General features: G+C 37.8%; 1 protein-coding gene across 3 annotated transcripts; it reads right to left on the reverse strand.

The window, feature by feature from the left end:
- Positions 1 to 3338: 3338 nt before the first annotated feature.
- On the reverse strand, positions 3339 to 11024 carry LOC146460765 (uncharacterized). 3 transcript variants are annotated; one of them, XM_085087543.1, is made up of 3 exons: positions 8324 to 11024; positions 6343 to 6639; positions 3339 to 5681 (listed from the first exon to the last, which is right to left on the reverse strand). In XM_085087543.1, the coding sequence occupies exons 1-2, from the start codon at positions 10888 to 10890 to the stop codon at positions 6351 to 6353; spliced, it is 2856 nt and encodes a 951-aa protein (XP_084943669.1). In that variant the 5' UTR covers positions 10891 to 11024; the 3' UTR covers positions 3339 to 5681; positions 6343 to 6350. The 3 variants fall into 3 exon arrangements, with proteins under 3 accessions (XP_084943669.1, XP_084943667.1, XP_084943668.1); XM_085087541.1 differs by having other exon boundaries at positions 6343 to 6642; XM_085087542.1 differs by having other exon boundaries at positions 6339 to 6642.
- Between the last annotated feature and the right edge of the window lie 3502 nt (positions 11025 to 14526).

Here is a 14526-nt window from a genome sequence, read left to right on the forward strand (position 1 = left end):
CGGTCCAGTATAATTAGCTAAAAGTTGATCATGATAAACACAATAAAAAAGTTTGTTTTTGACACGGGTGTGTGTGCATCCATCTAGTAGGCTCAGGTCAATTACACAACTGTTGTTGTAACAATATTTATCTGCACAGGTCAACTGCAGGCAGGAAAAATATCTTTAATTACGGAAACTTCCCAAATAATCCCTTTTGTCATTGTACTTAGCCGTGGAGATTTTGAATTTGTTACACAAAGCCTTCCGTGGTCGCAGTCTTGCCATCATTCACTCGTCGCGCAATTTTGTTTTAGAAACGAAAAAATAAATAAATAAATGCATCCAGTGAGCGGAGGTTGACCAGCTGCAACTTTTTAAATAGAATTTTATTTCAATTTCAGTTGTGCTGACGCCAAATATGAATTGTCTTGTAATGAGAAACATGGAGAATTAAATAGAGATGAAGCTCATGTAGCATAGTTACAAAAGAAGTGTCCCTTTGCTGTGTTTGTAGTCATGTACCGGAACCTGTACCGCAAATCCAGTTTTCGTTCTTGTCCTTACACTGTGTTGGTAAAATGCCCGGTCCGCTGTAATTGGACAAAGCGTAGATTGTAAAATGTATTTTTACCACAAAAGCCACTGCTCAACAATACAGAATCGAAACGAACAGCAGCGTTTTCAATTCACTTGCGCCCGCGAACGGATATGCGCAGAAAAATTGCGCAGAACGTTTTTCCGCTCTGAACTTTGATGCCGGCCAGAGCCTGACTCGTCCCCAGTCGTCTCTCATGATCAAGAGGAGAAGCGCGAGAGAGATGCGAGCGGGGGAAGAAAGGAATTCCCCTTCGTTGCATTGCCGTCCTAGTCTCCTCTCGACTGTACGATATCATAAGAGATGACTGGGGACCTAGTCAGGGCCAGAGCGGGAGGTGAGTGGAGGCTGGGAGAATAGGCCTTATCACAGTTTTAGACGCCATTATGACGAGTAGGCAAACAGGCTTGAAATAACAGTGTTTGTATGGAAATCTGATGTCAAATAACTTTCATAAAACATCGCTTCTGAAAAATTCATGAATTGGAAACTTTTGGCATCAAGAAAAGGATTTTAAGAAAAAAATTGGAGGGATATGTAGCAGTGCCTGAAAGCGTCCAGTCGTGTTTTGAACTTTCCATACATTTCCCTGCATTTTTTTCCCATGAACTATTTTTAGTAGCAGTTCACGGCTGGCTCACTTTACAGACAAATGTATGGAAAGTTCAAAACACGACTGGACGCTTCCTGGCACAGCTGCATCCCTCCAATTTGTTTTCTCCAATTCATTTTTCAGAAGCGATGTTTTATGAAAATTATTTAACATCGGATTTCCATACAAACACTGTTATTTCAAGCATGTTTGCCTACTCGTCAAAATGGCGTTGAAAACCGTGATAAGGCCTATAGGATGGGAGGGGCAGGAGACTGAGGCAGGAAAGGAAATGGTGGGTAGCGAGAGTTGTACTGAAGAGGGTGGGAAGTTGGAGGGAATGCAAAACACTAACTTTTTACATTAATTTATTAAATAAATGCATTAGAATATTATAATATTGAGAATTAAAACTCAACAATCCCTACTTTTTTTAGCATACCCCAAAAAATCCCTCAGTGTTTTTGCATTGGCAAATTTCATTATTTATCTTCTGGAAAGCTAAAACATGCGAACTTCAACTTTGGTTTTGGTCAAAAACAAAACTATACAAAAACAAATACAAAAAGCTCGCATGACTGTTATAGTGTCTCTTCATCCTATCTTCTGCCAGTAATTACTTTTCAAATAGATTACAATCTCAGAAATATCCCATAATACCACACAAGCAGTAAATTGCGCTCATGTTATTGTTAATTTGAGCTGATGAAAAATACAATACCCAAAAAATCCCTGTTGTTTTCGCGACCCAAAAAAATCCCGGCGTCTTTCATAGACCCAAAAAATTCCCTTTTGACCACAATGTCAGACCGAAAAAAATCCTTCAGACCCCCCCGTCATTAAAATATGTGAGTGGGGTCCCTGGGGGACATACCCAGCCCCCACAACCCCTACAGGAAAATATCTACTATCCCAAATATATTATTTCCTTTTATAAATCTTACAAGGGACCCTGAAAGTGTACATGACAGTACTTTCAGATCCAAAAGTACAGTGTATAAGCTAAGTTAAATCTCCCTTAAGTGACACAACAGTTCCACTGGCAATAAAGATGTTTAGCGCCACATCCATAGCTTTCATGCACTTGCATGAAGCTGCAGTCTGATGTGTAGCATTTACTGGCCGAGGTATGACGTACCCCACTTGACTGTATGTTAGCAAACTGTTGTTATTTCGTGTAACAGTGACTCCCATATAATTTGTGTATTTATTTGCCCCTTCACTTGCTTCACCAAATTTAAATGCAAAGTGAAAAATTTAGGCTAAAAAACCTTCACACTTATTCATTATGAAAATGCTTATTCAGTGACAACTGCAAAGAAGAAAGCAGAGCCTTAAAGTCATTTGAGCTCCAGCATTTGCTGTTTGATGTTCTCACTGAAGAGCAGACATTCCACCCTCCTGGTTTCATTGGAAGTCTCCTGACTGATTTCAGTTCTTTATACCTCCTGCTCCAGAACTTGAAGGAAAAATCACTTCGCTTTTTGTAACAAGGAATGGAAAACCCATTTGTAAAAGCATAGTTAATTGAGGGACTGGTTATGAAACCTTGGCATGAAAACAATGGTGCTGCAATTTATGTTGGAAGGGCCGCGAGCCTGCACAATCCTTTATTTTAACGTTTACACCGCAGTTGAATATATCTTAACAAAAACGTTTCGATTGCATGGTCAGTTGCTCCAACACATTCCAAATTCTATTGTTGTTTGTGGAGGATCAAGGGCAAAAAAGCAAGCAAAAACATAAAACAAAGAAGTTTGTCAGGTTTCATAACCATTGCCTTCAATTAACTCTGGTAAAAGTAGTTCAAAAAGCACCATATCTATCTCACCGTGTAGAGTAATCAATAATTATTTCTCAGCTGCTAGGGCAGAATAACTTGAACTTCAAATTCATCATGCTCATTGGCCTAGTGTCAGTACCACCAGTACCACTAGCACCTGATTGAGCCCCTGGACTGAGAATTGGATTTTTACCCTCCTGCCAAATTATGCCTTAGGCAAAAAGGTCTTCCTATTTTTAGCCCTTTGGGGTTGGAAATTCTAGAAGAGGCTGCTGTGCTAAATGTCTCTACTGTCTGTTTGCTTACTTGTAAAACATCAGGCCCGTAGCAGGGGGAGGGACCCCAGAATTTTTGGAGGTTAAAAAGCAATATGTCAAAATATATATTAATTAAAACAAATTAATGTCCATTAATCAGTCTTGAATTCTGATGCTACAAGTGCCTTTTCACAACCTTTAATAATCTGTTTACTACCTTTCAGTTTTCTTTGCTAACAGTTTGCTTTTATACAGCAACAAAGGCACTCCTACCTTGTGAATCAGAAATAAGAACCAAACTGGATCAAAATCAATGCTTATCAGTTTCTTTCAGTTTGTTTACTTGAATAATAATAACAAACTAATGAGTAATGATGTAGAATATTTCTAATGCGCAAATTAACATAAAATGTTCATGACTGAAGGACAGTACCTATATATGAAACTACCTACATGTACTAATACAGTGTTTTCATGACGGCCACGTTGGAGGAGCCAAGCAATAAAATATATTTCAATTAAAATAAAATTAAATTTATTTTCCAAAGGAAAATCTTTCTATTGTTCAGTTCCCTCCTCCAATATGGCTGCCATGAACACACTCTACATGACTTGCCAACTATAAATCTCAATATAAAACCGTATAAAATAACAGTTGATCACTAAGTTACAAGAATTGAAGGCATCCCTAAAAAAGATAACCTCTTAGAAGTTTTCCTTACTGCAAATGCTTACAGGTGGCAAATGTTTCATAAACTTATAGCTAATATAGGTGCAGCTGCAAAAAAGGCATGATCACCAAGTGTCTTTTAAGTGATTGCATTTGTTGGCTGAAGAAGAAGCTCATTCCTGAACCTCAAACTATAGCATGGCTGATTTTTATAGAATGACTAACTCGGATATATATTTTGCTGTGAAACCCAAAATTGCATTAAAAGTGATGAATAACCACCCAAAGATAATTTTTAAATCTATATGGAAGCCAGTGTAGTTCTGTTAAGCTGCTGAAGCCTATCAAGATGGACAACTTATAAGCCAATATAACATACAGCTCACTAGGCTGTTGCAGTACTGAGTCAATTAGACTCATAATGAGTCAGTTTGACTTACTGAGAGCATGAATCACCTGTTCTCTTGGGATTCATAAATCATGGCCTAAGGATGGGTGGATCACATGTATCTTGCTGGGCCATCTACTGTATTCATGAATTGCTGAAAGTTTGAGCTGTTTTTGTGTGTCAAGCTTACTTTTCCTGAAATCCGGCATCTCACTTTAACATCTTTAATCACCAGTTTTTGTTAATATATGTGTCTTTCATACAATCTTCTCAAACTCATTAACCTTTTCACTCCCAGCATTGTTCAATACATAATGTCTCCTTACATTATCAATACATTATCAACCAGACAGGTAAATATGAGAATTAAGAAAACCATCAACTAGGTGATATTTTTCAATGATGTAGACCAAATTATGTGCACTTAAATTTAAAAAGAAATGTATGTCAGTCGATCAGGAGAATTAACATTCAGATCATGAGAGTGAAAGGGTCAATAAACCATGAAGACAAAACAAAGGAAATCACCGACCACTGGAAGGAGGTTTGGAAATGTGATCTTAATTTTCATAAAATTTGGTGAACTTAATAAAATTAAATGCTTTGAATTCCTTGTGTTTGAGATAATAATTATTATTACTTATATATTAAGTATGATGGAAACATAATTGTTATACAAACATGTAATTTACATTCTTCTTCCCTTTCTTAAAGTTTAGTAACAGTAATTAATGGATTTAAAACCACATCATCAAATGTCTCTGAGAATGATTGTATGTACATCTCAAGATCTAATTATTAGATCTTTATTTCTAAGTATAACTGCAACTGTTGACTACTTGTGTGATCAGAAAAGCTTCCTTTAACCTACATGAACCTGGTTACTACTAAATATAAAAATAAACTGACTAGTAGCTATATACATGTGTAAGGTTACCACAGTTGGGCATTTAATCATAAGGTGAATCTATCAGCTATTAAGATAAATTAAGCACTGCACTTAAAAACATCTCACATAGAATTTTACAGTCATGCAGCTTTTTTCAAAAGTTGTGCTAATGTATTGAAGAAACTAAAAAGGTGGTGAATGACAACCAGGACTGAAATGTAACTTTGGTGTTTTGTACAGATTGAAAAGTAATTTACAGATTCTAGCACAAATTTAGATAAAAAAATACATGATCAACAATTAACAAAAATTAAATGATTGTTCAGTTGTTACCTAATATACAAATGTTGTGATAATTTACTAAATACTTACATGTATACAGAAATCAAAATGAATGTGGATGTGAATAGTAATTATTCATGTTTGTCTTCACTGAATTATATCCTAGCTGTTGCTTATAGCTACAGATAGCTCAGTTCCTAGTTGCCCACATAAGTATTGCTTTGTAACCTTTTTCATGTATACCTGTAGAATAAAGCAAATTATGTAAAAGTAAGAATACAAGTGCATGTGCTTTTTGTTTGTTTAATTTAGCTGGGATACCTTCTTGTCTTTACAATTAATTTTAGTTATAAATATTTCTTGAAGACCTTTTAATATTAATTCATCGAAGAGTTCAATGTTTATTTATGTGAAACTACATGTATGACTATAAGTAATAATCAAAGATTAGGGAGTGCATTTGGTGATCTTGATAGACATCTTGAGCTTGTAATTCAGTATAATTATGTAAAAAAAAAAAAAATCAGTTAATCCTCATGGAGGTGAATAGTGGGAAACCAAAGTAATAAAAAAAAGTCATGTATTCACTTCAAACCCCCTGACATCCCTCGGGATTTTATGTGTAAGTGGTGAGCTAAAAGAGGTAACCTCTATTATTATTATTATTATTATTATTATTATTATTATTATTATTATTATTATTATTATTATTATCATATATTATTATTATTATTATTATTATTATTATTATTATTATCATGAGACAGGTTTCAAAATATTAATGAAGGAAGAGTACTTTCAGCTGGAGACTTTGTCTTCATAGTTAACTGTCAGTGGTAGAAAGTTATAAGCAGACTTATAAGTAACTTGCAACATGTATGATACAATAACTATAATAACTTACCCTATTGTCTACGGCACCCATTGATCTATCTCATCTGCAAAACTGTGGTTTCCACAATACAGAAAGGCAATTCTGTCTCGCTGGCGTCCAGGCATAACATTGTACACATGTCGTCTGGTGCTCTGGGCCATTTCAGGTGGGGGTGGCATCAAGTAGTCATCTTGGTGACCAGGGCATGCACGTGAAGGACAGCCTGGGCCACAGTGAAACTTGACAAAAGGGAAATCTCTTTTACAGATTCCATCAACCATGGAAAATACTTGACACAAGATGTCTGATGGTTTCATTCCATGATTTCTGCTAAAAAATGACATGCACATCCATATTTTGTTTAGCTTTAAACTAATAAAGCAGTAAATTTACCACATGACCGTAAAATGTTAATATTTTCATTCCAAATCCCTTTTTGATATAAGGTGACTTATTTTTTATTCAGTCTGGTCCTCACAACTAAGCATTTTACATGTTAGTTTTCACCTTTAATACTCTAAAGTAGTAAACCTGTGATTTCACATTTTTAAGTATCACAATAAATTAAAAATATTAACCACGGAATATATTGTCAAGTAGACTGCTGACAATGGTAAAGACAGTCATAAATAAACGTATCTACTTTTGAAACCAAATTACAACAGCTTTGGTATTAGGTAAAATGCTACTGAATCGCCCTAAGTGACCTACATATCTTGTAAGCAAGTTACCTTTTGGAATCACGTTTTATCTCCTCTTAATACTAGATTTTTTCTTTATTTATAAGCAGTTATAACTAGACCTCTTGCAAACAATCACCCTTCCTCTAGCATTTCATCTTGTTACATATGAGGATTTTAAAACGTACTTCACAATCATCTCCAGTTTTTACTCATTTAATGTGAGGCATATATATATAGAAATGTAGGAATCTTAGTAATTAAGTCCTTGATAGAATGTTACTGTATAATAGACAAGTCTATCTTCGTAAGAGGTATTGTGAAATGAAAAAGAGCACTTGAGCTAGTTGGCCATGTTTTATGACCATTTAAGTGGCTTCATGGCAATGCTACAGTTATTAGATGACAAATGTCCAGCAACCTGTAAGAGCCAGGTGTATCATGAACAAATCTGGTGTACATAATGTTTTATTCATTAGAAAATATAAATATGAGCCCAACCCCTTTATTCGTCAGTTTTGCTTTTACATTTTTTGTGCTAAAGTAGTTATTAAACCCAATAGGATTTGTTGTTGCTCACCAGTTGTATTACAAGTCAGATATTTCGTAGCATCTATATGAACCATAAATAAGTAAGAGTGTGTCTGTTTGATAGATCAATTGGCCAGTCATCATTTTGCCCTTATTCTCGGTTTTCACTGTCACGCCATTGAAAAAAAACATCGAAACCATTCCATGAATGAAGTCAAGAAATTGACATGGTATAGAGGATAAGTAAATGAGGCATCTGTCCAAGTGTCAGGTCTGTGCGGCATTCCGTAATCGAGTTATTTGACAAAATGTTCCACATAAATTTATAGAGCTTAGTATGGAGACGCCATGTTTGTGTCCCTCTGAGGGGCACAAACATGGCGGCCGGAAATAAGAAAAAACATCTGGAGTTCACTTTTGCCAGAAAAGATGCTTGTTTGCCCTTGTGAATTTTCGGATGTTTAGATTAATATTTCTTCTCAAACTTAAATTGTTTAGAATGCTGAAAATCACCCGAAGAGTCATTTTTAAGAGACAGAAAAGCTCTGTCACGGCCGTCCCCCTGATGTCACGCACGATGGAAACTCGGAAATTGAAACTGTTCTATTTTCAAAAGGAAGCACGACATCGAGCTAAGAAATTGTGAACAGACATATTTTTAGGTAATCTTTCCTTGAATGAAGGTAAAAATTTTGTAGGCCTCCCAGTTTTGAATTTTAGAATTTGGTGACGTCACGTGAAAACCAAGAATACTGACGCAAGAACATACATAATAAAGAATTGCAATTTTTTTGCATTACCTGCAGCTGAATGTCACTTCAATCATTTTCTTTTCCTTCAACAGTTTGAGCATGTAGGGTTGCCAAGGGCTCATCCAGAACTTGCCAGCATCTCTATACACAACAGTCTGGCCATTTAGAAACTCCACCTTACTGTTCTTGTGGGCACGAGACAGCAGTCGATGAAACAAGGGCTCTGGAAGGAACCTAGCAAAGAACACATAGAACATCTTATCTGTAACATCCACATCCCATACTAGTTTGACCCCATCTGAAGACATTGGCAGCAGAGAGGGAACAAAGTGTGTTGGCTGCTCTTCATTTTCTTCGTGCAGGTTACACATTTCCACTTTCTTGTTTATCAAGGGGCAGATCAAATCATATTCCTCAAGGAATGCAGTCATGGCTCCCTCATTTTCTTTGACTTTAGATATTATGCTTCTCAGAAGTAATTTAGTCAGCATCCCTTTCTTCTGGAGAAGATTCCAGTCACGCCTCAAGCCTCTTTGTTGAGTATTCTCTGGGGGTGGTGTGACAAGTTGGATAATAATATCCACCAGTATTTCAGGCTTAAGAAGAACCCAGTTTGACAGATCCACATCTTGATTTTTGTCCAGGTAAATCACCAGCCCTTTCTCGTGGAAGTATTTTAGGGTGTCCTTTGAACAGCTGTTGCAAACAAAGTCGTCAAATGCCCTTGGAAACTCTGCAAATGTAACACAGAACTTGGCTTCTTTTTTTTCTTGGAGGCTGATGATTGCATCTTGCACTCTAACCCATGTCAGAGGAACTTCACGACCGATAGTTTTCTTGCATTGTTCAGCATTAGACATAATCTCCTTTCGAAGACACTGAACTCCAATGTCATTATGTCCACTAGAATTCTCGACAGGAAAAAAGATCAAGTCTTCGTCTTTATTCACAACCAGCTCATCACAGTAGAGATTCCAAAGGCTTTGTCGTAAGTGTCCATTTAAAATTTTCATGGAGTTCTTGTCCATGGTTCCTCTGTGGGTCCCAACCAGAAATATTGGAGATTTTCTTGAAACATGGCTACAGACAGATTCAAACCAGAACTGAAGTCCTTGAACTTTTGCAGTTATATCCCTGAGAATGTCCTCTGCAAACTCAGCCATGTTGAATACGATAATGTAAATGGCGTCACTCCTAAGAAACATGTGATGGTAAGCATAATATTCTTTGTCTCCAGCAAAATCGAGGATCTTCAATTTTATCGAGGAAAATTTTGTGTCCAAAGCACCTTTCAACATTTTATGATTCATTTGTGCATTCCCTATTACTAGTGTAATCAACTTGTTGGGACATTCAGAATTGCCAGGGACTGTTGAATGGAAACAAAACAATTCCAAGTAGAAGGTGTAGCAGACAAATAAAGGGAAAATTATCGCAAAATAGAAATTGCATGAATACCATGCTAATTTACAGTGGTAAAAGATTAGAACAATGATCAGTGCATATGGTCCCCAAGACCCGTCGAGTATCGTTGAAAACATCCTGAACGTGATTCTAGGCTCGAAACATGCAAATGGCAATTGCCATACAATAAAATAAACGAAAATGTCAACTTCCCTTCCACCAAAGGGGCGAATAAATGCTTCCCAATTTAGCGTGTACTGCATGGCGAATTCCTTTATTAAAGATTTTAAAGAAATTCTTACAAGCGATGCCGCTACAAAGCCAGAAATTAACCCAATACAGATTGATAATAGCAACCGGCAAAGGCAGAGAATTACCACATGCACAGTCAATCGATTCTGAATTAGGTGGACCGTATAGCTATGATGATCATTAACAAACGGTATTGATATCGGCCCTATTAAGACAAATAAAGCCGTCGATGCGATTCCAGCTAACAATGTCAACAAGAGTATCGCACGAATACTGGCGAACTCAACACATTTAGTTACATCCCAATAACATACAACCAAAACTAGATATACACCTATCAAGTATCCCCGACGCCTGAGGATGAAACTGAACGTAGCTAGCGAAAATCGCAGTTGATTGCGGGCAAAGTGGAAAGCGCAAAACGGACCAATCTCTGGAAGAAAACTCGCGAACTGAAATAATAACGAACCCACGGGAAGATATTCATCGTAAATCACTGATACAATCAACAGGGTTATAGCCATAACACCCAATAAAAGTAAATTGAACTGAAAAGCTCTTTTCCATAGCAAAAAATCCTCAACAATGACGTTACTGGTTGTTTCACCGGTTCCAATCAAAAGCACTTGCAAATGACCAAAGGAAAAGAACCTCCAGAGGTCTCCGAAGATAAGTTCCTTCATGTTGAGGCTTTTCCACTTCTCGTCTACAAGGCATTCGTCTATTCCCTTTGTTTTGGCCTGTTTTGGATTAAATGACTCTCCAGTGAGTGACTTTACAAGACTTGTTTTACCAACCCCAGTATTGCCAAGAACCATACACTGTCCTTGGAACACAAACTGGTTGTCGCCGTGGTCTGTCGTTTCCCGCAGTTCTAGCTTTTCGTAAAAGAGCTTCTCCTGAGTCCGTTGGGAGAAATGTAACGGTAAACGGTGGGAGATTCTATTAAAGAAATCCATTGACCAGTTGGCAGCATTAGTATTTGGAATGCTTTTACAGTGATTGTTGTGAGTTGCGGTAATCAGCCGAAGTGTGAACGAGCAGGAAAGACTACAGGGGACGGAACGTTTGCTCCTCGTTTAAAGGGCGCGTCATGTGACTTATACCGTAACACCAAGTTGTAACTCAACACTGCCTTCGACTGGGTCTATAAATTCTCTCACCAGGGGCGTGCCAGCATGCACGAAAGTAATTAAACTTAATTTTCTAATATTTTGGGGAAGGCGCTAGATGTGTTTCTGTCTGTAGAGACAACGAATACTTTGCTTTGTATTTTTTTGGCAGTTTGAAAAACTGGCTGGCTGTCAAAATATGAGAACGTGCATAGCTATTGTAGCTCTAAAGCCGGCGTTTTCCGGATGAACATTTTAGGTTTTTTAGGTAAAAAGTGTTCCATTCCATTTGGAAAGGAGTCATGGAATTTCTTTACAAACTCAGTAATTAAGAAAGTTCAACAGCAAATCTGCCGTCAAGATGAGTTGAAGCTGTAAAAAATGGAACCGATCCTGGCACAAAAGGAAACATATAACTAAGGAACCAGTTAGAGGTCAAAGATGATAATGAACAACGGAAACTGTCAGTGATAAGGATATCCTGGATGTCTAGACTCGTATCCTGATCTATCCTGCATAAAAAGTTATTTTGTCACGTTAATTGCAAAGAATTATATCGTGGTCGTAGAGCTTGGTAGAATCTTGCACGTAGCTGGTCTTATGGACGGTGACGTCATCGTTAGTCCTCAAGATCCGTTACACCCTTCTCTCTCCCGGTGCGGCTTGCAAATTTGGGAATGTGTCCCTCCTCGTGATCAGTGTCCCTCCGTTCTCCTTTACTTGAGTGTTTTGCACACCAACAAAAACCTTCAGTCACACACAAAACCACACAAAGTTTATTTTTCAAGATCGATGCCAAAAGATATGAAAATTCAATTGAATATTTGAGAGGAGAAGAATATATAGCTAAATAGTTAATTCAGACGTTGATCACCGGTGAAGCCAATAGAGTGCTCTACAGGAAAGGAGCGATTATAGAAGTAGCTGGACTACTCAATTTGAGCACATATGGATTTTAATACAGTTCTGTTTCGTACATCAACGCGAGGTTGATCCATTAATCAGTTAATCTCCATACACTGAGGAGTGGATCAACCTCGCGTTGATCTACGAAGCAGAACTGTATTAAAATCCATATGTGCTCAAATTGAGTAGTCCAGCTACTTCTAGCTAAATAGTTAGATATTTTTCATTCTCGTTGAGGCTGAAAGGCCCTTTTTAGGGGCCCTCAAAAAATGTGTGTATGTGGCGGTATTTAAGTGCATGTGAGTGTATGAAAGTCAACAATATAATATATATCCCTTTTGAAAAGGGAACAACGTTTGGCTATTTTACCTTTTGACAATCTCAAACTACTTTAAGGACGGTGCCTACTATTGTTATTGCGCAAACGTTCTGCGTGGTGGTGCCTACTAATACAGGGATATTTTTGCGCGGTTTAAAACTATGCGGAGAAAGCAGAACTTAGCAAGTGTTCTTGGTAACCAAAAAGAAAATTGGGGGTAACCACGCATTTTTCAGAGATAATAAGCTTCAATTTGGGAAAAAATGCCATACATTGCTTTGTATTTTACTGTTTTTTAGAATAATTGTTGCTTAATTATCTCTAAAAAATGCGTGGTTACCCCCATTTTTCTTTTTGGATTCCAATAACCCTTGCTAAGACCTGCTTTTCCCGCACAGTCATTAACCACGCAAAAATACTTCGGTATGAGTAGGCACCGTCCTTATGCTTAATTGTTAAAAAGTGCGCCAAAATTTAGCGCGCTCTTTCGTTGCGCGCTCCGCATCGCTAACCGACAGGGGACTGGGACTTGAGATGAGAAGTCCGCCATCTTTTGATCTTTCATTTAAAGTGTTTCTGTTGTTTCTTAATGCAATCGATTAAAGGAGGGGAGGAAGTGTTTCTTTTGGTAAAAAGAAGTAAGAGACGTTTGCAACACGGAAAGTGTGCAGCAGCAGTGCTACGATGCGAAGGCGAGTGAGTGGCTTGGCTTTTGAATGCTTATTTTGCATAGGTCGGGAGGTCATGCCTTTGTGACCTTGAGGTGATTTATTTACTCTGTTTGGAATATTTTTGAAAAGTTGTGTTGGAAAGCTCCATAGTTTTTTTAGGCTCTTAAATAACTGTCCAGTCAGTACTTGCACAATAAGTCCACTTTGTTTCAGTTACATGATGTTAGCTTATGTATTAAGCTTAATATGCTTACGTGGCATGCTCTTTGATATCAGTGCACTCAGTTGCTCACTGCGGACTTTTGCACACGCGTCAAAGACGGTAAAAAGTGGGATGGTGGGTTGATGGGAACCAGGATTTGCTTGCATTTGCATTAACCTTTAAGATTTAGGCATCGAGCTAGGACTTTGGCATGCATGGTTATTATGCGCCGATCAACTTGAAACTTCAACATCCCCCCCCCCCTTCCCCGGGAAAACCCCGGACATTTGAACTTTTGAAGATTGGATCGTTCAAATTCCCACCCCCTCGGGCCAAAATGGTGTTCAAATGCCCTACCTTATCGTAGGATTTGTCTGTCAAATGCCCCTCCTGAAGAACAATCGTAGTTGGCTCCTATCATGAGTTACTATTAAAATTGAAACTATTAAAAAATGATTAGAAATTGAATTTATTAAGTCGGACAATGCCAATCAGCAAGTGTAAGCTGCTCTAACTCCGAAACACGGCAAAAGTGACATTTAAAATTGTACGTCGTGGCATGGTATTCTGCAGTTTACAGACAACGCGGCGGTTTTTCATTTGATAGTGTTTTTTTTCTTTCACTGTTCACTGCTGCTTTATGGCTACAGTCGAACCTGTATATAATGGCCACCCTCGGGATTTGAGGAACGGGCCGCTTAATACAGGTGGCCGCTTAATACAGGATCACCGAAAATACTCACTGGGGGTGATCTAATGTCAATTTTAATGGTGTACAGTATCATACAAAAACATTTCATGCAAGGGCAGGCGCGGATCCAGGGGAGGTGAAATGGGTGAATTTTCACCCCCCCTTTTTCTTAGCGCCCCTTCTTTTCTTTTTTTTTTTTTTTCCTTATCCCTCAAATATTGAAATAATGTTTGATTTCTCTGATTTCTCTGATTGAGGTGGGGAATGTGCATAAGCGATCACTGGTTCTACCAATCAATTTATTCATTTTGAGCCTGTTTAAATGGGATTGACAGGCCTGCACGACTCCCGCTGTGTGCCCATTGTGTTGATAAAAGGCTTTATAGTTTTGCTTTACAAGCATGTCTTTAAGCGATTTCCCTTTTCTATAAGAGATCAAGGGAGGTTCCTTGTATATCTCTCTTAGTAGCGGCTGGTTTTGTATTAAATGCCATTTGTCCATTAGAATATTTTTGAAACATGGCAGTGATGGTTGAAATTGTGTCACGAAGGGTAGAATTTTCTTGTGCACTTTCTGTTTTTGTGTAAGAGCGTTCCTCCTATCTGCGAAGTTAACTTCGGAGAGGATTTTGTCCACCAGGTTACTAGGATAACCTCTCGATACCAGGCGTGTTTTAAAGTTTTCAATGTTTTC

Source organism: Pavona decussata, unplaced genomic scaffold (genome assembly GCF_977016875.1).
Source record: "Pavona decussata unplaced genomic scaffold, jaPavDecu1.1 SCAFFOLD_207, whole genome shotgun sequence".
NCBI classification, from domain to species: Eukaryota; Metazoa; Cnidaria; class Anthozoa; order Scleractinia; family Agariciidae; genus Pavona; species Pavona decussata.